The 27519-nt window shown below is 39.6% G+C and overlaps 3 protein-coding genes across 3 annotated transcripts; 2 read left to right on the top strand and 1 right to left on the bottom strand.

The window, feature by feature from the left end:
• Positions 1 to 457: 457 nt before the first annotated feature.
• Positions 458 to 1405, bottom strand: LOC100341916 (olfactory receptor 2D2). Its single transcript, XM_008268208.3, has one exon. It carries the CDS (start codon positions 1403 to 1405, stop codon positions 458 to 460), a length of 948 nt encoding a protein of 315 aa, XP_008266430.3.
• A 7397-nt stretch (positions 1406 to 8802) lies between these two features.
• On the top strand, positions 8803 to 10622 carry OR2D3 (olfactory receptor family 2 subfamily D member 3). The gene is given in 6 exon segments (XM_070060222.1): positions 8803 to 8858; positions 9664 to 9719; positions 9722 to 9763; positions 9766 to 9836; positions 9838 to 9940; positions 9943 to 10622. Coding segments are annotated over 6 exon segments (1008 nt in total).
• A 9529-nt stretch (positions 10623 to 20151) lies between these two features.
• On the top strand, positions 20152 to 21093 carry LOC100342423 (olfactory receptor 2D2). The gene has a single exon (XM_070060209.2). The coding sequence runs from the start codon at positions 20152 to 20154 to the stop codon at positions 21091 to 21093; it is 942 nt and encodes a 313-aa protein (XP_069916310.1).
• Positions 21094 to 27519: the final 6426 nt, after the last annotated feature.

The raw sequence follows: 27519 nt of genomic DNA, 5'->3' as shown, positions 1-27519 counted from the left end.
GCTGGAACTGCACCAATCTGAAGCCAGGAGCTATGAGCTTCTTCCTGGTCTCCCACACGGGTGAAGGGGCCCAAGGACTTGGGCCATCTTCTACTACTTTTCCAGGCCATAGCAAAGAGCTAGATCAGAAAAGGAGCAGCCAGGACTAGACCTGGCGCCCATATGGGATGCCGGCATTTCAGGCCAGGGCGTTAACCTGTTGCACCACAGCGCCGGCCCCAAATTTTATAATTCTTACATTCAAATACTGAAACACAATGGAGTAAATGCTGCTTCCTGTTATAAATTTTTTCCTCTCTCCCTTTTATAAATACAGAAGTGGAAAATGATAAATGGTTGGTCCATAGAAAAAGTTCCAAGGATAAGAATCTCCTCGTTTTACGTTCTAAAGTAATGGGATTACCATGCAATTCATACTGGTAGGGGTCCACCAAGGTCTCCATATTTATTAACACTGTCAAAAGGAAATTCCAAACCTGCATGAGAAATTTCTTGGGGCTACTTTCCTCAGAGCTCCCTTCACATCCTTGTTCCTCAGGCTGTAGATGAGGGGATTAAGCATGGGAGTCACCATTGCATAGAACACAGAAACCAGCTTTTCTTGATCTTTGGAAGATTTGGGTGTCATATAGGTGACAACTGCTGATCCATGAAAAAGGATGACCACCACTAGGTGGGAACCACAGGTAGAAAATGCCTTGAGCCTTCCTGCAGCTGACCTCATCTTAACCACAGTCAGGAGGATGCGGCTGTAGGACACCAGAATCAGGGATACGGGTATGAGGAGAATCAGCACCCCCATAAGGAAAATGGCCATCTCTGGAGTTCGAGTGTCTGTGGATGCCAGGACCAACAATGCAGGGGCCTCACAAAAGAAATGTGCGATGGTGTTGCTGCCTCTGTAGGGCAGCGTCAGTGTGAAAGTGGTGTCCACCACAGACACGACAATGCCACTGCTCCATGATCCTGTGGCCAGCTGTGCGCACACCCTCCAGGTCACGATGCTAGGGTAATGTAAAGGGCTGCAGATTGCCACATAGCGGTCGTAAGACATCACGGCCAGAAGGGCACACTGTGTACACCCAAAAATGAGGAAGAGTAGCAGCTGAGCGGCACAGCGTGGGAATGACATGACCTTCTTCCTGGAAAGCGGATGAGCCAGGGCCTGAGGAACTATGTTGGTGGAGAAACAGAGGTCAGCCAGAGACAAGTGGCAGAGAAAGAAATACATGGGTGTGTGCAGCCGGGAGTCAACCTGAACGAGGGACATGAGAAGCAGATTTCCAAGCACAGTGACCAGATAGACTCCCAGGAACAAGATGAATAGCAGCTGCTGTGTGTGTGGATCCTCAGAGAGTCCCAGAAGGAGGAATTCTGTCACCTGTGTCTGATTTGTCTGCCTCATAGTTTGCCTCCCTTTGCAATAAGAAGTCGCTATCTACTAACCATAGGTATGCACAACATGTGAATTCTGTAATTCAGAATTGGAGGGTTGGCAGTTTCACCACTCACTACCAAGGGTTTCAAAGTCCCACTTTGAAATATTTAGAACATTACATGTGTCTTCAGTTGGAATATTTTCATCTTAAGATAATATATGTGATCATATTGTGCATTAATCATTGGTGTCATCTGGCAAATATAGAGTAGAGCAAAAGAATCATCTTTGTTATTCTCAGTGTTGTATTTCGAAAATGCAATAATGATACGGATTGGATTCACCTGTAGAGTTATGCCATTTAATTTCAGTTCCTTATCAACATAACCTGTTAATTCTGTATTTCAGAGTTGGAGGGCTTAGGAATTTCTCCATCACTACCCATAATTTCAAAATCCCTTTTATTAAATCTTTGGAAGATGTTTGTGCTGCTGTAGGTAGAACATCATCACTATTGTAAAATCATACTTATAAGATGGTGCTTTCATTTTTGGTGTCATCTGGCAAGTGTAGAGCAGATCAATGGGATCATCGTCCTTATTCTGAATACCACACAATAATTCAGTAATGAATAAATTGGATTTATCTGTATGTCGTGCCATTTAAATTCATTTTATTATCACCTCAGTCCCCTGAGTCTTGTGCTGCTTCGTTCCATCTCCTCCATCTGGTGATCCTGTAGGCTTTCAATAATTATTTGGACATGCAGCTAATCCTTTTGCTTCTTCCCTGAAAGGACAGTCACAAAATTACATGAATTCAAATTGAGCCAAAATACCCTGTAGAACTCTGTGTTTCTTAAAGAAATTTACCTATCTTGAAGGAGCTAGGGAACCAAGGAATATCTCAGGATACCACGTCCCATGTCTCAGTGCCTGTGTTTCAGTCCCTGTTTGGCTACCAATTCCACTTATGTGTTAGCTTGCATCCTGGGAAGCAATAAGTTATGATTCAGGTAGATAGGTCTCTGCCACCCACATAGGAAACCTGAATTGAGTTTGAGTAATGGGTTTCATTGCAGGCTTTTGAGGAGTAAACTAAAAGATACTTCTCTCTCCTCCTCTCTCTCCCTCTCTCTCCTTCTCTCTTCCCTCTTCCTTCCCTTCTTCGGTCCCTCCCTCTAAAATAAATAAGTAAATTTAAAATAATTAAATAAGCTTTGGAGATCTAAAAAGACAACAATATATGGGCTTTACTAACACAGAATAAAAAGATAAAATTATCTTTATTCAAACCTGAAAGTTATAAATATAGTGATGTATCTAACAACCACATTCATTACAAAATAATATGAGCCTAAATATTTGGAGGTATCTTCAACAAATGCAATGTAGTATAAAAAATACATTGTATTTCTATTTCTGACAGTCATAAGTACTTCTACTATCAATGTATCCAAATTAGAAGGAACTGTCAAATCTAAGAAGAAAGTAAAAATAAGGAAATGGGATTTCCTGTCCAAATTGAAGAACACTCTGAATCCCAGATTAAGAACTGTTGGGCTACAGAAATTCCTAGGAGTGCTTTTAAAAGGGGGATAAAACACACCATCTAATCTAACCTAAATCCTGTGGCCTCAAGGTCAGGATGGGTCTTTGAGTCAAAGTGATGACAGCTTTCAACTCTTAATTGATATCAGCACTAATGTTGAATGTGGCAGTGGGAAGAAAGTCCCACTGCACTTCTAGTTAATTGTTTGGTACCTTTACCTTTTTAGCATTGCTACTTGTTCACTTTTTAGGTAGATACTCTTAAAAAATAAATAAATAAATAAATAAAAGCTTGTTCCAACTATGTATCCCCTACATGACAAAAGTCAAATTTATAACTTTTCTACCCTTATCTGTTTCTGGTTACATGTGGGCTCCCTCTTCATTCTTCAGTTCTTGGGTTTTCTCCTTTCCCCAATCCCTCCTCCAACACATACAGACATGGATATACACAAATGCACATACTCACACATACCTAGTCTTAGATACACAAGTGCAGTACATCACACACTTACCTCTATTATAGGTCTTAACAAATTGTATTGTAATGATTTGTATATCTCTGTTACTATAAGATATTCTAGAGCAGAAGCTGCATTTGAATCATTTCTATTTACACCAAATAATACCAATCATGGCATATAAATGTCAAACACACATTGCCTGAATTGATTTTACATAAGCCAAAGTAGCTGGAGACAGAAAGATGAATGAGAGTCACAGATGAACATGGCTTGTCATATGGAAGAAGTTCTTGCTGACCCTTGGTTACAGCATTAAAAGATAAGCCCCACTAATCTCTCTGATTTGTCATTAAAATATTATTCTTCCATGCAAATGTGGAGGGTGAAATCTTCCCAGGTGACTGTGAATATGACCTCAGGGTCAAGAATCTTCTCAAAGAAAATCATGTTTTACTGTCAGCTTTTATGTCACTTTTTTAAACTTTTTCTCTGGATTTAAGATAAACTTGAGAGTTCATTGCTCTAAAAATAAAATAGGTCACTGGGTATGGAACAAGATGACAGGTACCAGAAACATACATTGTCTAATCGAATGTGTATTTTAGAAGAGTAGATGGAATAAACCCATAGGGAACTGAGAGAAAAATATTAGATTTCTGTACTGATTCCAAAAAGCCTTCATGCTTAAAATGAATTATTCCGTATCCTCCACACCCCCTTTCTGTCTTCTAAACCCAGCCCAACACAGGCATAACAATCCCCAACCAAAGGGCCAATACTGACTCCATGGAACTTCTGCCTGTGTCTCTGTAAGGGAAGAACCGGGGTTCTTCCTCTTTGAAGGTAACTTCTCGTTGTAATCATGGTTTGACAAGGTAGATCCACTGTGTGTAAGACTTTGACAGTATCAGTTGCAAAAGATTTAACCCTAAGAACCAGCTATTTAAACAAAACAGTTTAATTTTAAAGAATAAATCTATGAAAATACTCAAACTAGCTTACTCTCATTCTATTCCCAGTCATCCCCTTCTTTGTTTAATTTGTGACTTTTCTTCCCCTCTCCCTAATAATCTTACTAATATTTTCTCATCTGATGAAGAGAAAAGATCAAATTGGCATGTCAAGACCAATAAAGACACTGAATTGTTCTTAACCTAGGTTAAGAGAAATATCTCTGCATTGTGCTCACATATGATTGACATTATGTCCATATGCTACCTCCTTCCACTGCTGCAGTTACGTCCACTTGAAATCACACTAGGCAGTAAATTTTGAGTTCTATATGCTTCAATTAGGAATATGTAAACAATATTTTAATATCAAGTAAGTCTTTCACAAATATTGTTTTAGTCATAGCTTAGTTTCACATAATACAAATGTGTAATTTGCCTAATCCTCTATTGTTTGTTTAAATTGTTTCTATTATTTCATTATGTAGTGTGATGAAATACTTGCTCATTAATTTTTTTTGCAATTTAGAATATTCTTTTAGAAGGGACTCTAAGTGAATTTCAAAATCAGAATAACTGGTATGGGACTATTGTGTTGTAATAGGCCTTGCAGACTCAGGAACCCCTACCACTCTAGTCTTGGTCTAGAAAAGAATGAAAATAATGCATAATTTTTAATTAATTGTGCTAATGCTAACTAAATGATCCTGAAGCTCAGAGCTCTCCTCAGTTTGGGTTAAGCACTTAAACTGGCCTAAATTTTTCAAGAAATTCAAGTATCTTTACATCTAAAATCCTCACTCTATCATCGTATTACTTTGTAGCTGACAACATGATATGGAAGAACAAAGAGATGACACTGAGATCTTGTACAAAAATGAGAGAAGAAAGCAAGGAAGGTGCTTAAAAGGAACCTTATTCTGCTTGTCTGTCCAGTCCCACCAAGAAAGGAAATAAAAATAGGCATGATATTTTAAAGCACAGTGACCCTACCCATTAATAAAAATGGACCAATTAACATCCTTGAAGGTTGTAAGTAAGTATTATACTCCTTGTAGGGAAAAAAACAATAGCAAATTTATGTCTGCTCTATACTGTTGAGAACTGGGTCACAGCATATGTCTACTTAAGTCTTTTAGTAAATTCAGCAAAATTATTTTCCAGAAAGATTGTACGATTTTTCCTACCAACTTGCATTTGCAAATGTGTCTTGTTCTTTGCATTCTCATTGTATAGCTAATGTGTTCTGAAATATTGTGTAATTTTTGGAAAGTAATATAACTTCTCTATGTCTAAGTTTCTCCATTTGCAAGACAACAATAATAATATCTGTATCATAATGTTATTAGGAGGTTGTAATCATATAAAACCTTTAAAATAATGTCTGTTATGTACTAAATGCTCAAGTTCTAGTTTTATTTTTATTACAATTTTTCTTGTTAAAGTCTTAGCTGTTAATCTAGGTGAAAAATGTATATCTCAATGTGGTAATTGTAATTGCAGAGTTATAATAACATTGAATAGTTTTCTTGTACTTAGTAGTAATCTATGTTACTTCTCTATAAATATTCTGTTTGTGTCCTTGACCCATTATTTCTTGAAGCTAATTTTCATAGTGTATTATACAGATTCTTAGTGTAACAAAACTATTTAACTATTGTCTGGCATCACCCCCAGATATTTTTCCCATTTCATGGTTATCTTCTAATATTGCTCATGATATTATCTCACAGAAGTCTTTGAGTATATGCAATAACTGAGTATATGTTATTCATTGTAGTTTCTTAAAAGGCTTTTAAAGTCTATTCCTATCAAAATATCACAATAATTTAACTTATTTTCTTCCATTATTTTATTTTAATATTTTTTAAAGTTTTTATTTCAAGACACATGAACTTTACATATCTGAGTATCATGTGATGTTTTGATTCATGTATGCATTGTGTAATGTCCAGAGTAAATACATCTCTATCCTCAAGCATTTAACATTTCTTTATAGTAGAAACATTAAAAATCCAATCTTTCAGTTTGTATTTTGTAAAATAGAGAAGTATACAGTAAACTAAAATTATCCATAGTTATTCTACTCTGCAGTAGAGACTCAAAATGTCTTACTCATATCTAAATATGATTTATTACCCAGTAATCATATTTTTCATCCTCCTTCCTCCCTCCTGAATTTCTGGAAACCACCATGATACTTTTACCTTCTATGAGATCTCCCTTTCTTTGAGACTTCACATAAAAGTAAAATCTTGTGACACTTGTCTTTCTGTGCTTAGTTTATTGCACTTAACATAATTACCTCCAGTTTCACCTGTGTTGTCACAAAGGACAAGATTTCATCCTTTTGTGGCTGAGTACTATTCCACAGTTTCTATGTACCACATCTTCTTTATCCATTCATAAGTGGATTGTCAATTAGGTTATTTATTTGACTACTGTGAGTGGTGCTGCAATAAATTTAAGAGTGCAGTAAATATAAGATGTCTTTGTGAGATACTGATTTCATTTACTTTGGCTATATAACCGGTAGTAGAATAAGTGGGTCATAGATGGTGGTTCTATTTTTAATTTTTTAAATAATTCCATGCTATTTTCCACAATAATGGTACTAATTTACATTCCGACCAACAGTGTGCAAGGGTTCCCTTTTCACCACATCCTCATTAACATTTGTTATCTTTTGTTGTTGTGATAATAACCAATCTAATTGGAGTGAGGTAATATTTCATTGACTTTTTATTTGCATTTCCTTAATGATTAATGATATTGAGCATTTTTCCATGTACTTGTCAGCCAGTTGTATCCTTCACTTTGAGAAATGTCTGTATATATCTATCTAATTTACATTTTTTAACTGAAGTATTGGTATTGAGTTGAGTTCCTTAGAGATTTGGGTTATTAACTCCTTGTCAGATACAAAACTTGCAGATATTTTATTTAGACTATCTCTTCAATGTTTTATTGTTTCCTTTACTGTGCCAGAAGCTCTTTATTTGGTGAAATTGTGTATATGTGTATATTTTTGCTCTTATTTCCTCTGTTTCGGGATTTTTGATCCAAAAAAATCCTTGCCCATCTCAGTGTACTAAAGTATTTCCCTATGTTTTCTTCTAGTAATTTTGAAGTTTAAAGTCTCACATTTATACCTCTAATCCATTTTAAGTTGATTTCCACACGTGGTTGAAGATAAAGGTCTAGTTTCCTTCTTCTGCATGTGGATATCCAATTTTACCAGCACCACATTTATTGAAAACAGTTCTTTTCCCGATGCATATTCTTAGCACCTTTGTCAAAGATCAGTCAGCTTCTTGGGTTTCTATTCTGCTCCGTTGGTCCACGTGTCTGTGTTTACGCCAACACAACACTGTTTTAATTATGTAGCTTAGCAATACATTTTGAAGTCCAGCGATGTGATGCGTTCTGCTTTGTGCTTTTTTGCTCAAAATTGCTTTGGCTATTCATGTTCTTTTGTGTTCACATATACATATTGCTAGTGTCTTCTATATATGTGAAAAATACCTTTGGTATCTTGATAGGGGATCGCATTGAATCTGTATATGACTTTAGCTAGTTTGAAAATTTTAAGTATATTGATTCTTCCAATACTTAAACATGGTAGATCTTTGACTTCTTTGTATCCTCTTCAATTTCTTTTTCTTCAATGATTTACAGCCTTCATTGTAGAGAACTTTCATCTCTTTGGTCAAACTTTGGAAAGTTTCCTTTTATTGTCTCTTTGAATATGCTTTTAACCCCTTTGTCATTCTTGAGTTCCTCCTGACCCCTAATAATTTGAATGTTTGCTCTTTTCCCTCCATCTCAAATTACCTGTAAACTCTCACCATTCCTTGACTGGGTATTTTCAAAAAGCTTGAACTGATTCCTTCTTCCAATTCATCTATTCTACTATTGATGCCTTCTATTGCATCTTTAATTTTGCTAAGTGTCATTTTCAGTTGAAGGTTTCCTGTTTGATTTTCTTTAATAGTTTCCATTTCTCTATCAAGACTCTATGTTAGAGCATTAAATCATTTCTCTGTGTTCTTTAGAAGTTTCTTGAGTTTCCTTAAAAAATGTTATTTTGATGTCTTCATCCAAGCATTGAAATACATAAAACTAGAGATGAAAAGGGAAACATTAAGATTCATACCATAGAGATGCAAAGTACTGTTAGTGATTACTACGAACAATTATGTGGCAAAAAAATTGGTAACTTAGAAGAAATGGACAAATTCTTGGATGCACTTTACTAAGATTGAATCATGAAGCAATAGAATAAAGAGATCAGTAGTAGTTAGCAAGATTGATGACATTTGACCTTTCTGGTCTTGATAGTTGTACTCTAATATGGGATGTGAACATACCAAGTGGCATCTTAACCCCTATGCCAAACACTTGAGCTTCCTGGAAGTTCCTGATGTTTGTTGATGTTGACATCATGTGTGCATTGAAAGATGGGTTATGATACTCTGGCTTTGTTTGTGGCTGTCTTTCCAGAAATTCTAAGCAGGTGATCTCTGAGCCTATGGACACTTCTGCTATTTCACCACTAGATGGTGGCCTAAATCAATGTTTGCATCAGGTCTGCTCAGTGTGTTTTCACCAGTTGTGTTCCACAAGCACTTATTTGTCACAAAATTAATGAGTGTTTCAGAATGAACTATGGAAGTATCTAAAAATTATCTAAAATACTCATCCCTAAAACCTCTTCCAGGGGCTTGGATAAGCCTAAGTGTTTAGTCCTATGACACAATAATACATAATACATAAAATACATAGTACATAAAACTCATAGCCCTCCAAGACCTGTGTAACCTGCGGGGTAGGAACAAAGCCAGCCCTGCTAAGGCCTGTCTGCTCCTGAGCTGGACTTACCACCTGATGCCACTCTTACCAGCCATTGGTGATTCTAGCTAGGATATAGAGCTGCTCAAATGGGGCCTCAGAATTCCATTTGGCACACAGATCCAATGCCTCTGTCTGCATCACTGACTTGGGCACAAGCATCTGTTAGGATCTTCTCAGTGTTGGTTTTTCCTGAACGACATTGAATCCCAAAACATTCTTCTGGTTCTTTGCTGTCTTCCAAGGTTGAAGGAAGGATGACAGAGATCCTCAGTCTCCCAGACTGGCACTAGGTGGGTCATATCTGGGTCTCAAGTCATCACCCTGTGCAACCTTGCAGTGTGTGTCAGGCCAGTGTGCGGCTGGCAGTGATACAAGCTGAAACAAGCCAATCCCACCAGGGTACAAGTCTCCATCCAATACTGGGGAAACTCTCTATGCCAAACAGATAAATGGGCATACATCTCTAGGGGAGAAAGAAACCAAACCTGTGTACAAGAGTTTATCTTCCTGGGCCTCTCATCAGATTGCAGACCCAGATTCTACTATTTATTCTCTTCCTCATCATTTATTGTTGACTCCGCTTGGAAACCTATTCATCATTGTTCTCACCTCCATGGATTCTCAACTCTTTTTTCTAAGAAACCTTTTTTCTAAGAAACCTCTCTTACACAGATATCTGTATTTCTACCAGCAATGTCCCTCAAGTGTTTGTTCACCTCCTGGTAAAAGTGAAAACAGTCTCCATTTTGTCTTCCTTCTACTTGGGAGTACAGAGTGTGCACTGCTGGCAGTGATGTCCTATGACTGGTATGTGGCTGTCTGCAAGCCCCTGCACTACTCCACCATCATGACACATTGGGTGTGTGCCCAGCTGGCTGTTGGGTCCTGCACTATTAGGGCACTAGTGTCTCTGGTAGATACCACCTTTACTTTCTGTCTTCCCTATCAGGATCAGAACATAGTTAATCACTACTTCTGTGAGCCTTCTGCTCCTCGGAAGCTGGCTTCCGCAGTTACCTATGGCACGGAAATGGCCATCTTTACAATGGGCGTGGTAATCCTCCTAGCTCCTGTCTTTCTCATCCTAATCTCCTCCTGGAATATCATCTCCACTGTGCCCCAGATGCAGTCTGGGCATCACACACAGATGCAGAGGCTCAAGGCTTGTTCCACCTATACCTCTCATCTCATTATTGATCTCTTCTATGGATCTGCAATATTGACCTACATGCAGCCAAACTCCAAGACCACAAAGGAGCATGATAAGATGATATCTGTGTTCTGCACAGTGGTGACTCCAGTGTTGAACCCCATAATTTATAGCCTAAGGAACAAGGATGTGGAGAGGGCTCTCAGGAAACTATTGGAAGAAAGCTTCACACCCAGAGGCGGTGTGCTAGGGGTCTCACTTTTAGAACTGCGGTAACATCCTTTAAGGAGGAGCAGACGTTTGGCAGTTATGAACTAGGTAACTTCAGGAAGAGACATGTGAGTGAAGGCCATGTACAAAAGACAATATTACACTTTCTTTTTTTTTTTTTTTTTTTGACAGGCAGAGGGGACAGTGAGAGAGAGAGAGAGAGAGAGAGAGAGAGAAAGGTCTTCCTTTACCGTTGTTTACCGTTGGTTCACCAATGGCCGCCATGGCCAGCACGCTGCAGCCAGCGCATCCCACTGATCTGAAGCCAGCAGCCAGGTGCTTCTCCTGGTCTCCCATGCGGGTGCAGGGCCCAAGTACTCGGGCCATCCTCCACTGCACTCCCGGGCCACAGCAGAGAGCTGGCCTGGAACAGGGGCAACTGGGACAGAATCTGGAACCCCGACAGGGACTAGAACCCGGTGTGCTGGCGCCGCAGGTGGAGGATTAGCCTATTGAGCCGCAGCGCCGGCCAACAATATTACACTTTCAACTAGAACATAGGAAAGAAATAAAAACATGAGACGTTCAGTAATGTCCTGGTTATGAAAGCTGTCAGATGCTGTTTTGAGGAACATACAGTGAATTCAGCTGCCATAAATATGGCTTCAGCATGATCAGATTGAAAACTAGGACATACAGACTATATTATCCTGAAATGTCGTCTAAAATGCATTGCATGCATGATTCAAACATCAAGGATAGTTTTAGTGTGTACGTACAGGTCATACAAAATGTGGAAAGACTCCAATTAAAACAATCAAAATGTCTGGAAGAGCCTTTACTATGGAATCATTTAGGCCTAGGAGATTTCTATTTGTGAAAGATAACAGAGGATGGGGCCAGCGCTGTGGCACAGTAGGTTAATCCTCTGCCTGCAGTGCCATCATCCCATATGGGCACCAGTTCAAGACTCAGCTGCTCCTCTTCTGATCCAACAAAGCAGTAGAAGATGGCCCAAGTCCTTGGGCCCCTGCACCTTTGTGGGAGACCTGAAGGAAGCTCCTGGCTCCTGGCTTTGTATCAGCCCTGCTCCAGCTGTTGTGGCCATTTTGGGACTGAACCAGTGGATGGAAGACCTTTCTCTCTGGCTTTCCTTCTCACTGTCTGTAACTCTACATCTCATGTAAATAGATGATATTTAAAAAAAGAAAGAAAAGAAAAAAAGACAACAGGAGAAATAATACTTTCCAGTTCATTTTTTCCTCTTGAAAACACCAGAAAACACATTTGCTATGATTTGTGGTAGGTAATATGCAGAGTACAAAAATAAGTATATGAATGAAATGGACATCTTGGAATTTCATTATTACTTTCAGGCCTGTCTCTATTCCTGTGAAATAGTTGTTTTTATACTTACTTACTTCTTCTTTTTTTTTTTTTTTTTTTTTTTTTGACAGGCAGAGTGGACAGTGAGAGAGAGAGACAGAGAGAAAGGTCTTCCTTTTACCGTTGGTTCACCCTCCAATGGCCGCTGTGGCCAGCGCGCTGCGGCTGGCGCACCACGCTGATCCGAAGCCAGGAGCCAGGTGCTTCTCCTGGTCTCCCATGGGGTGCAGGGCCCAAGCACTTGGGCCATCCTCCACTGCCTTCCCAGGCCACAGCAGAGAGCTGGACTGGAAGAGGAGCAACCGGTACAGGATCGACGCCCCGACCAGGACTTGAACCTGGTGTGCCAGCGCCGCAGGCAGAGGATTAGCCTATTGAGCCATGGCGCTGGCCAAAAATATAATTATATTTACCCAAATTGGACCTTACACATTAAAAGATGTACCAAACCATCACATAGTAGCCCGCAAATATGTACAAATTTTATGTCTTAGCTTTTTTAATTTTAAAGAAGATTTAAAATGTATTGTTTTCATCTGTACAATAGAAAATGATTGAGGCTGGGGCTGGCACTGTGGTGTAGTGGGTAAAGCTGCCGCCTGCAGTGCCGGCATCCCATATGGGTGCCAGTTTGAGTCCTGGCTAATCTACTTCCCATCCAGCTCTCTGCTATGGCCTGGGACAGCAGTGGAAGATGGCCCAAGTCCTTGGGCTCCCGCACCCGCGTGGGAGACCTGAAGGAAGCTCCTAGCTCCTGGCTTCAGATTGGCACAACTCCGACAGTTGCGGCCAATTGGGGAGTGAACCAGCGGATGGAAGACCTCTCTCTGTCTCTCTCTCTCTCTCTCTCTGCCTCTCCTTCTCTCTGTGTGTAACTCTGATTTTCAAATAAATAAATAAATCTTTAAAGAAAAATGATCAGGACCAGCATGGTATCACTGCAGGTTAAGCCACCACTTGTGATACTGGCATCCTATAAGAAAGTGCTGGTTCAAGTCTGCTCCACTACTGACCCAGCTTCCTGATAATGCACCTGGGAAAGCAGCCAATGATGGCCCAAGTGCTTGGGTCCCTTCCATCTGTGTAGAAGACTCTGATGGAATTCCTGGATTCTGGCTTCAGCTTTGCTCAGCACTGGCATTTGGGGAGTGAACCAGTGGACAGAGTCTCTCTCTCTCTCTCTCTCTCTTTCTCTCTCTCTCTTTCCCTTCTTCCTGATTGTTATTAACTAATATTTTTTAAAGATTTATTTTATTTATTTGGAAGAGTTACAGAGAGAGGTAGAGACAAGAGAGGTCTTCCATCCGCTGGTTCACTCCCCAGTTGGCTGCAAATGCCAGATATGCACCAATCCGAAGCCAGGGGCCAGGAGCTTCTTCCGGGTCTCTCATGCAGGTGCAGGGGCCCAAGGACTTGGGCCATCTTCTACTGCTTTCCCAGGCCATAGCAGAGAACTGGATCAAAAGAGGAGCAGCCAGGACTAGAATTGATGCCCATGTAGGATGCCGGCACTTCAGTCCAGGGCTTTAACCTGCTGTGCCACAGCGTAGGCCGCAATCTTTTTTTCTTTCTTTCTTTCTTTCTTTCTTTCTTTCTTTCTTTCTTTCTTTCTTTCTTTCTTTTTGACTGGCAGAGTGGACAGTGAGAGAGGGAGAGAGACAGAGAGAAAGGTCTTCCTTTTGCCGTTGGTTCACCCTCCAATGGCCATTGCGGCCGGTGCACCGTGCTGATCCGAAGCCAGGAGCCAGGTGCTTCTCCTGGTCTCCCATGCGGGTGCAGGGCCCAAGCACTTGGGCCATCCTCCACTGCACTCCCAGGCCACAGCAGAGAGCTGGCCTGGAACAGGGGCAACTGGGACAGAATCTGGCACCCCGACAGGGACTAGAACCCGGAGTACCTGCGCCGCAGGCGGAGGATTAGCCTATTGAGCCATGGTGCCAGCCTTTCTCTTTTTTTAAGATTTATTTATTTGCTGGAAAGACAGAATTACAGACAAGCAGAGGCAGAGAGTAGAGAAAGAGACAGGTCTTCCATCCACTGGTTCATTCCCCCAATTGGCCACAACAGCCAGAGCTGTGCCAATCCCAAGCCAGGAGCCAGGAGCTTCCTCCAGGTCTCCCATACTGGTGCAGGGGCCCAAGGACTTGGGCCACCTTCTACTGTTTTCCCAGGCCATAGCAGAGAGCTAGATTGGAAGTGGAGCAGCTGGGATTCTAACCGGCACCCATATGGGATGCTGATACTGCAGGCAGTGGTTTTACCAGCTATACCACAGCGCCAGCCCCATAACTCATCTTTTAAAAAAGATAACTTGCTTATGATGCAAAATAAGAAAAATAAAATATTTGCTATAACTATCACAATAGGCAAATTCTAATCTTGGTATGTTCACCAAAAAAAACCTTCATTTAGTCTGCTAAATGAAGTAATGTAAATAAAAGCAGAATATTCAGGGCTGGCTTTGTGGCATAGTGAGTTAAGCCACCACTTGCAGCACCAGCATCCCAAATGGGTTCAGGTTGAGTCCAGGCTGCTCCACTTCTGATCCAGCTACCTTCCAATATGCCTGGGAACGCAGCAGAGGACAGCTCAAGTGCTTGGGCCCCTGAACCTACATGGGATACTCAGAGGACGCTCCTGACTCCTGGCTTCAGTCTGGCCCAGCTCTGGCCATTGTGGCCATTTGAGGAGTGAACCAGCAGATGGAAGACCTCTCTCTCTCTCTCTCTCTCTCTCAAAAATTATAATAAATATTTAACAAAGCACAGAAAATTCATTAAATTTGGTGAGTTTGGCTGCTAGTTATGACATAGATGAGATTTATTGTAGTGAAGGGAGGGTGCTAAGGCTTCACATGTTGAAATTTAATACCCATTGTGAGATACTAAGTGGGTAGTATCAGAGGGGTGGCCTTGGGGAAGTTGATTATTTTAGATAAGTCATCATGTAGCCCCATAATTTAATCCTGGTGTGATCATGAAGAGAGACCAGACAGTCATAGACACATAAACACACGCCTGCCTGGACTGCCATGATGTGATGCAGCCAAGAGGGTCCTCACAAGAGCCTGCTCCATGATGTTTGAACTTCCTGACCCTCAAAGTACAAACTAAACAAGCCTCTTCAGAAAGCTAGGCTGCTTGGGGTATTCTGTTGTAGTAAAGAAAAATGGATAAATGCAATGGAAAGGTAAGAAAATGGAAGCAAAGGGTAGACTCTACAATGGAGAAGTTTCACAGTGAGGTAAAAGAAATAAATACAGTACGGTCAGGAAAGTTAGATTATGGGTTTTTTTTTTTTAATTATTTTAGATTCCCGGGTCATTCTTCCCTTTTCTTTGAGGACTTAGCTATTGGTTCACTGCCAATGTCTCCAACAACTCTTCCTGTAGAGTTCTGTTATTTGAGCTGCAACACTCAAATATTCTCTGTTCTCTGATTCTCTTGCTGCTCATTTCTCCAATGATCTGAGTCATTCACCCCCATGGTCATGTCTTAAATAAGTCACTGCTGAGAACTACCATCTGTCTGTTTCAGATTTCAGACCCACAGAATCCTGACCAAAATAAAATGGTTTTTGTTATCAGGTACTAAGTTTTGAAATGACTTGTCATGCAGCAACAAATACTGATAATAGTAATGCCATTATTAATAATGGTATTAATGAATAATAATACCATTAATGCCACCAAAACAGGTACAAACAGAACTTCCTCATATTACCAATGAAAAGCTGCCTGCTTGTAAACACTATGTTTGTGCTATGGAGGGAGAAGGAGAATGAAGGTTCAAAAAACTTATAATGCAAAATGCTTAGTACACCCATGCAGAAATCATGACATACCGTAGATGACATATCAATCAGGATATTTAGTTGTATATAACAGAAACTGACAGTATATGACTGAAGCTAAAAGTAAAAAATGTTGAAACAATAGTAATTCAAGCCCTGTAGCCAGAAATATAGATCAAAATCCTATCATAGAACTGGCCCAAATAGGACATGACTGACATTTGACACTAGATGGTACAATTTACACTGATAATACCATCAACACAGGACAAACGTACTGGAACTGCTGATGGCTGAGCCTGAAAACTGGATATGGTAGCATCCACTGCCACTGAAAGAAAGGAAGGAAGGAAGGAAGGAAGGAAGGAAGGAAGGAAGGAAGAGAAATTGTTTGCTGACAAACATACAATTAATGAATTGACCTAACAGAATATTCTACTCAATCAGGTCTTGTGACAGCTGGTCCAAATTTATGTGGCTCTTTCTCTGGAGATCATTCAGGGGCTGCAACTGAGAGTTGGGTGTTTCCCAGAGGGCTCTCTACAGATCCTGATCTCAACTCCCCTCATCCACACCCAACCCAGATTCAAGGATTCTGCTTAGTTTTCTTTGCCTCTTCACAGCTAATTTTTGTTTGGTCTTTCAGCTTCTTGCACTGGCCATTTAGGATTCTGCAAATGTATAATAAATTTCCAGAACCACGTCAGACATGTGATACCTGCCAAAACTCAGATATGAATGCATATTGCAATCCATTAGCCTTGACCTTAATAATCAGAAGTGTTATTAATTGAGCTCTGACCAGCACAGACATTATTCACACCATTGAATTATTATTATCTGAGGTATATCATAGTCACATTCCATAAATGATGAACCTTCTTGAAAACATACAGAGCGCATGTACCAGATCTGAATGGTACCTCCAGAAATCAAATACACTACTTAACTGCAACAATACAACATTTCCCCAAAGAGAAGACACAGAAACAACACGTGATGGGGCCTATACGTGGAGGTATCAGTGCTAACTACCTGCTGTTTTCTCTCCTCCTTATAACCATTTGGGATCCTTCTGTGAGAAAACACAACATAGGACCCACACTAATGATCTGGAATTCTCCTGAGCACTTCAGCCACTCCAGAGACTTCAGCCACTCCCTGTAACCCTCCCCTACTTTATACCTCATTTAAATGGAATATTACTGCACAACATGCCCTGAAGTCAATAATAAAACCTTTTGGATGGAGCACAGGGACATAGGAGATGTGGAGAGTCCCCTTCCTGCCTTGTCCTTGGTCTTGACTGAAGACGTATTTCAAAGTTCTTTGCCTTTATGACAAATGCTGCTATCTCCACTCCCATGCTGTAAGCAATCCAACTGTAGCGCTTTCTCCCTCAGGAGTGCAGTATCTTTACTACTGATGATATGCTAGTCTGATTATTTTTCTTCATCAGATGAGAAAAGGGTAAGATTATTATTATTAGATGACGTACAAGTTAAACAAAGTAGGGTTGGGGAGAACCTGGTCTATTTTGGGAATGAATTGGTTTCAGTACTTTTATAGGTCTGATTTTTAAAATTCAACTAATTTTGTCCAATTAATCTGATTCTTAGGACTAAATCTTCTGTAATAGATCCTGCCAAGGTTTTTCCTACAGTGTATCTACCTTGTGAAACCACAACCATAATGTGAAATTATATGTGGAAAAACAAAATAAACAACCAAAAACAACCCTGGTCCTCCCCTTACGGAGACACAGGCAGAAATTCCATGGAGCCAGTATGGGTCCTTTGGTTGGGGATTGTTGTGCCTCTGTTAAGCTGGGTCTGGAAAATGGGAAGTGGGTGTGTAGGATACAAAATACTTCAATTTAAGCATGGAGTATCATGGAATCAGAGGAGAAATTTAGTATTTTTCTCTGAGTTTAGTGTTTTTCCCTCTGGGTTTTCTGTCTCCTCTCCCTAAAATACCTGTCAGTTTAGACAATGTTTCTGCGACCCTGTCATCCTGTCCCACATCCAGTGACATATTTTATTTTTTACATAAGCAAACTCAAAAGTCCCTGTTAAATCTGGAGAAAAGCTTGAATAAAATGGCAGAAAGGGTGACAGGAAGCATGATTTTCTTAGTGAAGCTGCTTGACCCTGGGGGCAGATTCACAGTCGCCTGGGAGAACATTTTCTCCTCCACATTTTCAAGGGTGAATCACATTTTTAAGACAACCTGGAAGAGGTGAAGAGTGTTGTCTTCTGACCCTGAAATCCCAGGGTGGGTGAGAGCCCTGCATCTGACAAATCACAAGTCAGTTTCAAATGTGACTCACTTCACCACCCTATCTCCTGCTACTTTGTCTCAAATAAATCACTTGAAGAACTTGTTTCAGACACTTATTATGTGTCATGATTTGTAATAAAGATGATTCAGATGTGGCTTCTGCCCTTGAATATCTTACAGTCCCAGAGATAGACCAGTCATTTCAATGTGATTTGCTACACACTAGGAGGGAGGTAAGTACCTGATGCTGCAGCACACTTGTATACTTGTTCTATAAGACAGACTAGGTGTTTGTGAGTATGCGCACTTGTGTGTGCTAGTGTCTGTGTGTGGGGGATGAGACTAGGAATGGAAAAGGATGTTGTGGAGAAATCCCAGGAATTGAGGGCAGGAAATGGGAATCTATATTTAATCAGCAATAGCTATATTTATATTAATGAATTTATATTAATGATATTTATATACATTAAATATACATCTATACTTAATCAGCTTTTGTTATACAGCTGAAGTATTGTCTGGAGCATACTATTCTCTTAAGCGCTTCCAACTATAAAGTGAACAAGCACTGAAGAGTTAAATAAAAGTACAGTGGGACCTTCTTCTCAATGCCACCTTCCAATTTAGTCCTGAGACCAGATATGAACTGAAATATTTCAGCACTTTGACTCACAAACCCATCCAGATTTTAGACTTCATTAATAGATTGCATGAGATATAATTTTTGCTTTTTTACCCCTTTAGAACACTTCTGGGAATTCTTATAGCCCAACAGTTGTTAACCTAGAATTAATTGTTCTTTAATTTTCATGTGAAATACTTCTTATTTTTTTACTATCCTCTAACTTAAACTTAACATTTCATTCTAATATGAATAGATGTAACCAATCCATACCGGTATTAGAAATATCTATGACTTTGTCAACAACATAAATCAGAAGTACAATTGTATCACACTGTAACAATTGAGGATAACGCCCATAGATTGCTGTCTACATATTTCTTTTCTAAAACTACATCAGTAAATGTATTTTGATATAACTGGTTTCCATGATAATGCTAGATACTATCCAATGTATTTAAGACCTTATTTTGAGAACATTCTCCAGAAAGATAAAGGATTTATAGCCATAACCCTTGCCCAGGACCTTAAACATTACCATTTAAGTAAATTTCTTTTGCTTCTATTTAGATCAGCTCCATAAAATTTTATTATACTCCCAAATTCTTTCAAATCTCTCTAGGCAGGCCTTATAAACATCAAGGCTTAACTCTGAGCAAACTATTTTTTTTTTACTTATCTGTCATTTATAATTTATTTAATGAAGTTCTTTACTAAGTCTTTAGAAAGACACAGAAAGGAAAAAGATGTAGACAATTTTCCAAAGAGTTCTTCATCTTTGGGGGGATAATATAGTGAGAGGCAGTGGACTAGTGGTAGGAGAATACTGCTGTTTGGATGGAATGGGATATTAGGCAAAGTTGTGGTGTGTCTGCTATTTTGGAATCCCCTTCTCAGTTGAAATTAATTACGATACTCCAGTGAAGCTGCAGGTAGAAATGATCCCTTACTTTCCTGGCTCCTTCAACAGACACTTGATGTTAGAAATATGTCAGTTCCACAGGGTACGTTGCCTCTTTTTGAACTCTTATTCCTTTGGGACTGTCCTTTCAAGGAAAAGACAACAGGAACAGTTAAATGTCAAAATCAGCTTTTAAAAATCAACACTATTATGAAATGGGTAAGATGTGACAAAGCAGCCGAAGATACAAGGAATTACATTGATAAGGAACTGAAATTAAATGGCATAACTCTACAGATGAATCCAATCCATATCATTATTGTATTTTCGAAATACAACACTGAGAATAACAAAGATGATTCTTTTGCTCTACTCTATATTTGCCAGATGACACCAATGATTAATGCACAATATGATCACATATATTATCTTAAGATGAAAATATTCCAACTGAAGACACATGTAATGTTCTAAATATTTCAAAGTGGGACTTTGAAACCCGTGGTAGTGAGTGGTGAAACTGCCAACCCTCCAATTCTGAATTACAGAATTCACATGTTGTGCATACCTATGATTAGTAGATAGCGACTTCTTATTGCAAAGGGAGGCAAACTATGAGGCAGACAAATCAGACACAGGTGACAGAATTCCTCCTTCTGGGACTCTCTGAGGATCCACACACACAGCAGCTGCTATTCATCTTGTTCCTGGGAGTCTATCTGGTCACTGTGCTTGGAAATCTGCTTCTCATGTCCCTCGTTCAGGTTGACTCCCGGCTGCACACACCCATGTATTTCTTTCTCTGCAACTTGTCTCTGGCTGACCTCTGTTTCTCCACCAACATAGTTCCTCAGGCCCTGGCTCATCTGCTTTCCAGGAAGAAGGTCATGTCATTCCCACGCTGTGCCGCTCAGCTGCTACTCTTCCTCATTTTTGGGTGTACACAGTGTGCCCTTCTGGCCGTGATGGCTTACGACCGCTATGTGGCAATCTGCAGCCCTTTACATTACCCTAGCATCATGACCTGGAGGGTGTGCGCACAGCTGGCCACAGGATCATGGAGCAGTGGCATTGTCGTGTCTGTGGTGGACACCACTTTCACACTGACGCTGCCCTACCGAGGCAGCAACACCATCGCACATTTCTTTTGTGAGGCCCCTGCATTGTTGGTCCTGGCATCCACAGACACTCGAACTCCAGAGATGGCCATTTTCCTTATGGGGGTGCTGATTCTCCTCATACCTGTTTCCCTGATTCTGGTGTCCTACAGCCGCATCCTCCTGACTGTGGTTAAGATGAGGTCAGCTGCAGGAAGGCTCAAGGCATTTTCTACCTGTGGTTCCCACCTAGTGGTGGTCATCCTTTTTTATGGATCAGCAATTGTCACCTATATGACACCCAAATCTTCCAAAGATCAAGAAAAGCTGGTTTCTGTGTTCTATGCAATGGTGACTCCCATGCTTAATCCCCTCATCTACAGCCTGAGGAACAAGGATGTGAAGGGAGCTCTGAGGAAAGTAGCCTCAAGAAATTTCTCTTGCAGGTTTGGAATCTGAAAATGAACTCAAAGACCTTCTTGGCTCCCTCTTTATAAGACTCTCTGAGCAATCCTCTTCTTTATGGATCTAAAATATCTTAAGATTCCTATTGTTCGTCCTTATCCATTTACCTACCTTCTTTCCTTTATCCAGCTCTTCCTGTGTGAAAAAGAACAAATATGCATGGGGAAACAGGAAGAAGGATCTGCTTCCCTCTTGTCACCTTGGTTACCTAAGAGCTCGAAAATGCTCTGAGCAACACTAACATTTCATAAACCTTATACAGTCTTTTACTCATGCTATGTATTATCATCTATCTTAATCGTTCTCCAAGTTCTTTTTGTTGATATTTCTGAATATCTTTACATAATCCAAAATAAATATTTCACATTTATTAAAAATAATAAATAAGAACAAAAATGTTTGTGCCTGCTATGTACCTATATGTGTATTTGAGGTGGGTAGTAAGGAGCAAGGGTAAAATGAAGTAGAATATATGAACTCTGATGTTTACATATGCTTTTTAGAAATATGTGGGCTGTGTCTATCATGATACACTTTCATAAAAGTAAATACAGTTTCAGGAAAAAGACAATAAATATTTGTTTATCCTAGAGCAAATAAGAGTAAGAGTCTCTAATCCATCCAGGACTAAAATACCAATAGCATGAAACCAGAAACTGGAGAATATATCTATATTCAAAGGACTCAGAGTGCAGCATTGGTCTTAATTTATATAGAGGAACTTAATTTATATGGAGGAAGTCATGAAAAGAAATATTTTAAGCTCTTTCTCCACCCACCATCTGATCCCCTGCTATTATATTTCAATTAAAAGTTGAGAATAAGGGAGTCTATTTGTACGACAATAAAGGATGAAAACATTATGAAGCATATAGCAAGATCAGAAAGGATCCTGATAAAGACCTTAAACAAATTGGGTATAGAAGTAACATGCATCAACGCAATCAAGGTAACATATGACAAACCCACAGCTAGCATCATATTGAATATGGAAAAGCTAGAAGCATTTCCACTAAGATCTTGAAGCAGACAGGGATGTGCACTCTAACGCTTCCTATTCAATATACTTCTGGAAGTTTTAGCCAGAGCCATTAGGCAAGAAAAAGACATCAAAGTGATAAAAATTGGAAAGGAGGAAGTCAAATTATCCCTGTTTGCAGATGATATGATCCTATACATAGGGAAATCAAAAGAATCCACTAGGCCGGTGCCGTGGCTCAATAGGCTAATCCTCCACCTGCAGTGCCAGCACACCGGGTTCTAGTCCTGGTCAGGGCGCCGAATTCTGTCCCAGTTGACCCTCTTCCAGGCCAGCTCTCTACTATGGCCCGGGAGTGCAGTGGAGGATGGCCCAAGCGCTTGGGCCCTGCACCCCATGGGAGACCAGGAGAAGCACCTGGCTCCTGCCTTTGGATCAGCGCGATGAGCTGGCCGCAGCGTGCTGGCCGCGGCGGCCATTGGAGGGTAAACCAACGGCAAAAGGAAGACCTTTCTCTCTGTCTCTCTCTCTCATTGTCCCCTCTGCCTGTCAAAAAAAAAAAAAAAAGACTCCTAGCAGACTACTGGGACTCATGAGAGAGTTTGGAAAAGTTGCAGGATACACAATTAACACACGAAACTCAATAGCATTCATACACACAAATAATACCTTGGACAAGAAAGAATTTTATGATCAATCTCACTTAAAATAGTTACAAAAAACTTAAATACCTGGGAATAAATTTAACCAAGAATGTGAAAACTCTCTACAATATAAACTGCATAAATTGAGGAAAGAAATAGAAAAGACACAAAAAATGGATGAATATTCCATGTCTGTGAATTGGAAGAATTAATATTATGAAAATGTACCTACTACAAAAAGCAATTTACAGATTCAATGTGATACCAATCTAAACACCAAGGACATTCTTCTCAGATCTAGAAAACATGAAGCTAAAATTCATGTGGAAACACAAGAGACCCCAAATAGCTAAAATAATATTAAACAATAAAAATAAAGGCAGAGACATCATAATACCAGATTTCAAGACAAACTACAGGTCAGTTATAATCAAAAAAACCTGATACTGGCACAAAATAGACATGTAGACCACTGGAACAGAAACCCCAGAAACTAACCCACACATCTACAACCAACTAATCTTTGACAAACAAGCTAAAATCACTACCTGGAGAAAGGACAATCTCTTCAACAAACGGTGTTCAGAAAATGGGATACAAGATTCCTACTTTATATCCTATAGAAAAATCAACTCACAGTGGATCAAGGAACTAAATCTACAACCTGATACCATCAAATTACTAGAAGAAGATATAGGGGAAACTCTGCATGACATTTGCATATGCAACGGCCTCTTGGATAAGACCCCAGATGTACAGGCCATAAAAGCAAAAAATAGACAAATGGGATTGGGACAAGCTAAGAAGCTTCTGCTCAGCAAAGGGAACACTCAACAACAAAAAGGCAACCAAGGAAATGGAAGAAAATATTTGTAAACTGTGCATCTGTTAAAGGATTGACATCTGTAATATATAAGGAGTTCAAGAAACTCAACAACATAATAGTCCAGTTAAGAAACTGGCAAGGCACATGAACAGGAATTTTTCAAAGGATGAAATACAAATCCCAAGAGACAAATGAACAAAATGCTTGGGATCAATAGTCATTATGGAAATTCAAATAAAAACCACAATGAGATATCACTTCACCCCAGTTACAATGTCTATCATCCAAAAATCAAAAAATGACAAATGCTGGATAAGATGTAGAGATACAATCTAATACACTGTTGGTGGGAATATACAGTAGCACAACTGTTATGGAAGACGGTATGGAGTATCCTCAGAAATATGAAACTTGATATATCATATGACCCAGCCATCCCACTCCTGAGAATTTACCCAAAAGAAATGAAATCAGCATATGAAAGAATTATCTATAATGCCATGTTTATTGAGGTAAATTCACAACAGCTAAGATAGGAAATTAACCCAGATGTCCATCAACTGATGTCTGGATAAAGACATTGTGGTATATATATACTATAGAATACTACTCAGCCATAAAAAAAGAATTAAATTCTGTCTTTTACAACAAAATTGATGCAAATGGAGGCCACTATACTTAGGGGAAAAAGTCATATCCCCAAAAAACAAATATCATATGTCATCTTCAATATGGGGTAACTAATACATAGATTACAAAAAAAAAAACAAAAAAACAATGTATAAGTGTGAAATGGACATCTTATCATTTGGTTATTGTTTATAGCCTTTGTCTATATTCCTGTGGAACAGTGCTTTTTCTACTTTTTACTTGTTGAACCCTAAGACTAGTGGTGCATTAACCCTGTGATTATAAAGTACATTTAAAATACATTATTACAAAAATTAAAAGGAAAATGAAAGAAAGAAACAAAATGGGAGGAGGGAGGGAAGTATGGCATATTCTTAAGATTATATCTGAAATAAATGAAATATTTTCTTTTTATGTTAATAAAAATAAATTAATAAATTTTGCTAAAAAGAAAAAATAGACAGTATATCTCAAAGGACTAACAGAAGATGAGCAGTTCATCTGCCCTCATTATCCGCTTTCTTCCTCCAATGGTTAATTGATGTTCCTAATACTGTTAACATACAAGGTTCCATTAACAACTTATCATAGCAGTGTTGCATTAAGTAGGTCACACTTCTTGATATCCCAAAGAAATCTTCCCAACAGAATTATTTATATAAGGAAATGGGAGGAGAGAGTACCAGAAAAAAAAAATGATTAGCAAGGAAAAAGCTTATATAGTACTAATTCCTGCTGCTTCTTTCTCACCATCCTTTAGCGGATTTCTGACTTTCTGCTTTAGCTGCATCTTGCTGGGGTTCTTCTCCTCAAGGGGTGTCCTGTAACTTCCTTCCTGAGTATTTGAGTCTTTGGTGATTCTTTTTTTTGGGGGGGAGGGTTTCTGAATTTTTCCTTTCATTATAATTATTATTCAAAGAAGTATGATAAGATATAACACTGGATCTTCTGGGTTCCAAATCCAGTCTCCCTTCCCTATATTTTTTATATATCCTTGTGTATATCAGCAACCTAATCTGTGCTTGGATATAGGATGAATCTAATCAGTATAGTCATTTCCTTTGTCTGCTTGTTATGCCAGTAAGATAAGTACCTCAGTAGCCATGAGCCCAGCTTATTAGAACTCAGGGATTCCGGACCTTTATGAAGGCATTTAGTCTTTGGCCACTTGGAGCTCTAAACCAATCAGTCCCAGGAACGTAGTGATAAGCAGCAAAAACTCCTCAGAGGGGTACTTGTTTTAATCATGTAAGGAGCCACTCCAACTGAATACCTTGATTTGACAACCTTCACTTTCTCGCAATAGTGGATATATAAAGCTATTTATTGACTGCTATTTTAAGGAATATACTGCATTTTAAATGCACTTGAATCTCCCAGATGTCGTTTCTCAGTTCATTCTGCAATACTATCAAGTCAATTGTCTCTGGATAGTTACACATAGGAACACAAATTCAGTGTACTTGAGTCCATAATTTGTTTTTTTCATTATTTTTAATTATTGATATACTTTCACTTTATTTGAAAAGAAAACAGAGGTCGAGAGAGCACTCACTCTTCCATCTGTTGGTTCAATCTCAAATTCCCCCAAAAGCCAGGGCTGGGCCAGGCCAAGCCAGGAGCCTGGATATCAATCCAAGTCCACGTGGACAGGGAGGATGCAAACACTGGAGATACCACCTGCTGCCTACCATGGTGCACATTAGCAGAAAGCTAGAGTTGGAAGCAGAACTCAAACCAAGCACTCCAATATGAGATGTAACCATTCCAAATGTTGACTTGCCCATTGTGCCAAATGTCCATCCCACTATTTTCTTTTCTTATTTTTATTAGCCATAACATGTGAAGAAACACTGTGAGTCTCTTTTATGATAGAAAAGCACAGACTCCTCCGTGTTTCTCTCAGCTAAGTTTTCACACATGATATATTTTCATTACTGTGGAAGGCCCATAATGTTCCACTATAGTTGATGTCTTCCTTCTCCTCCTAGTCCCTGGCAATCATTGATCTGATTTGTTATTGTTTTCTTACATACAAATAATACTGTATAGTGGCCTTTTCTAAAATTTCGTATAAATGTAGCCAATTGGTACAGAAACTTTCTGTCTGCCTTAAAATAATGCTATTAAGGTACATCCACATTGTTGTAGATGTCAATAATCTCTATTGCTCCATAATATTTAATTGTATGTATAAATCTCAATTTTTTAAAGATTTATTGACTTATTTATTTGAAAAGCAGAGAGATGGGTGAGGAAGTATCTTCCAGCTGCTGGTTCACTCTCTGAATGCCTACAATAGCCAGGAGTGCTGCCTGCTGTGCTGGTATCCCATATGGGTGCCGGTTCAAGTCCTGACTGCTCCACTTCCCATCTAGCTCTCTGCTATGGCCTGGGAATGCAGTGGAAGATGGCCCCTACACCACGTGGGAGACCTGAAAGAAGCTCCTGGCTCCTGGCTCCTGGCTCCTGGCTCTTGGCTTCAGATCTGCGCAGCTTCAGCCGTTGTGGCCAACTTGGGAGTGAACCAGTGGATGGAAGACCTCTCTCTCTGCCTCTCTTTCTCTGTGTAACTCTGACTTTCAAATAAATAAATGAATCTTTTTTAAAAAGGTTATTAAGGACAACTTGAAATGTCTCATGATAAAGATAGATTTGTCTATTTTTCCTTGAAGTTTTATCACTTGTTATTTCTTGTATTTTGAAGCTTTTTAATAGGTCTATTAATATTTAGGGTTATTATGTCCTGTACATTAAATGATTCCTTTAATTTTATGTTGTTATGAATGACTTCTTTGTCCTTAAATCTACTGTGTCAGATATTACATCTACTTTGTTAGATTTCTTTTTCTTTTTTCTTTTTTTTGGGGGGGGGGGCAGGCAGAGTTAGACAGTGAGAGAGAGACAGAGAGAAAGGTCTTCCTTTTTCCGTTGGTTCATCCCCCAAATGACCGCTGTGGCCGGCGCGCTGTGCCAATCTGAAGCCAGGAGCCAGGTGCTTCCTCCTGGTCTCCCATGTGGGTGCAGGGCCCAATCAGTTGGCCTATCCTCCACTGCCTTCCCGGGCCACAGCAGAGAGCTGGACTGGAAGAAGAGCAACCAGGACAGAATTCAGCGCCCTGACCGGGACTAGAACCTGGGGTGCCAGCGCCGCAGGCGGAGGATTAGCCTAGTGAGCCATGGCGCCGGCCTGTTAGATTTCTATTAACCAACATTAGCATGATATCTATTTTCCTACCTATTTACTTCCTCATTTTATTTTTTACTGACACATCATAATTGTGCATACATATTTATAGGTTACAATAAGATATTTTGATATATGTATACATTGTGTATTG

The sequence above is a fragment of the Oryctolagus cuniculus genome, chromosome 1 (assembly GCF_051225735.1).
Source record: "Oryctolagus cuniculus isolate XC-2025 breed Fujian yellow rabbit chromosome 1, ASM5122573v1, whole genome shotgun sequence".
Taxonomy (NCBI): Eukaryota; Metazoa; Chordata; class Mammalia; order Lagomorpha; family Leporidae; genus Oryctolagus; species Oryctolagus cuniculus.
This window is presented reverse-complemented; position numbering and strand designations above follow the sequence as displayed.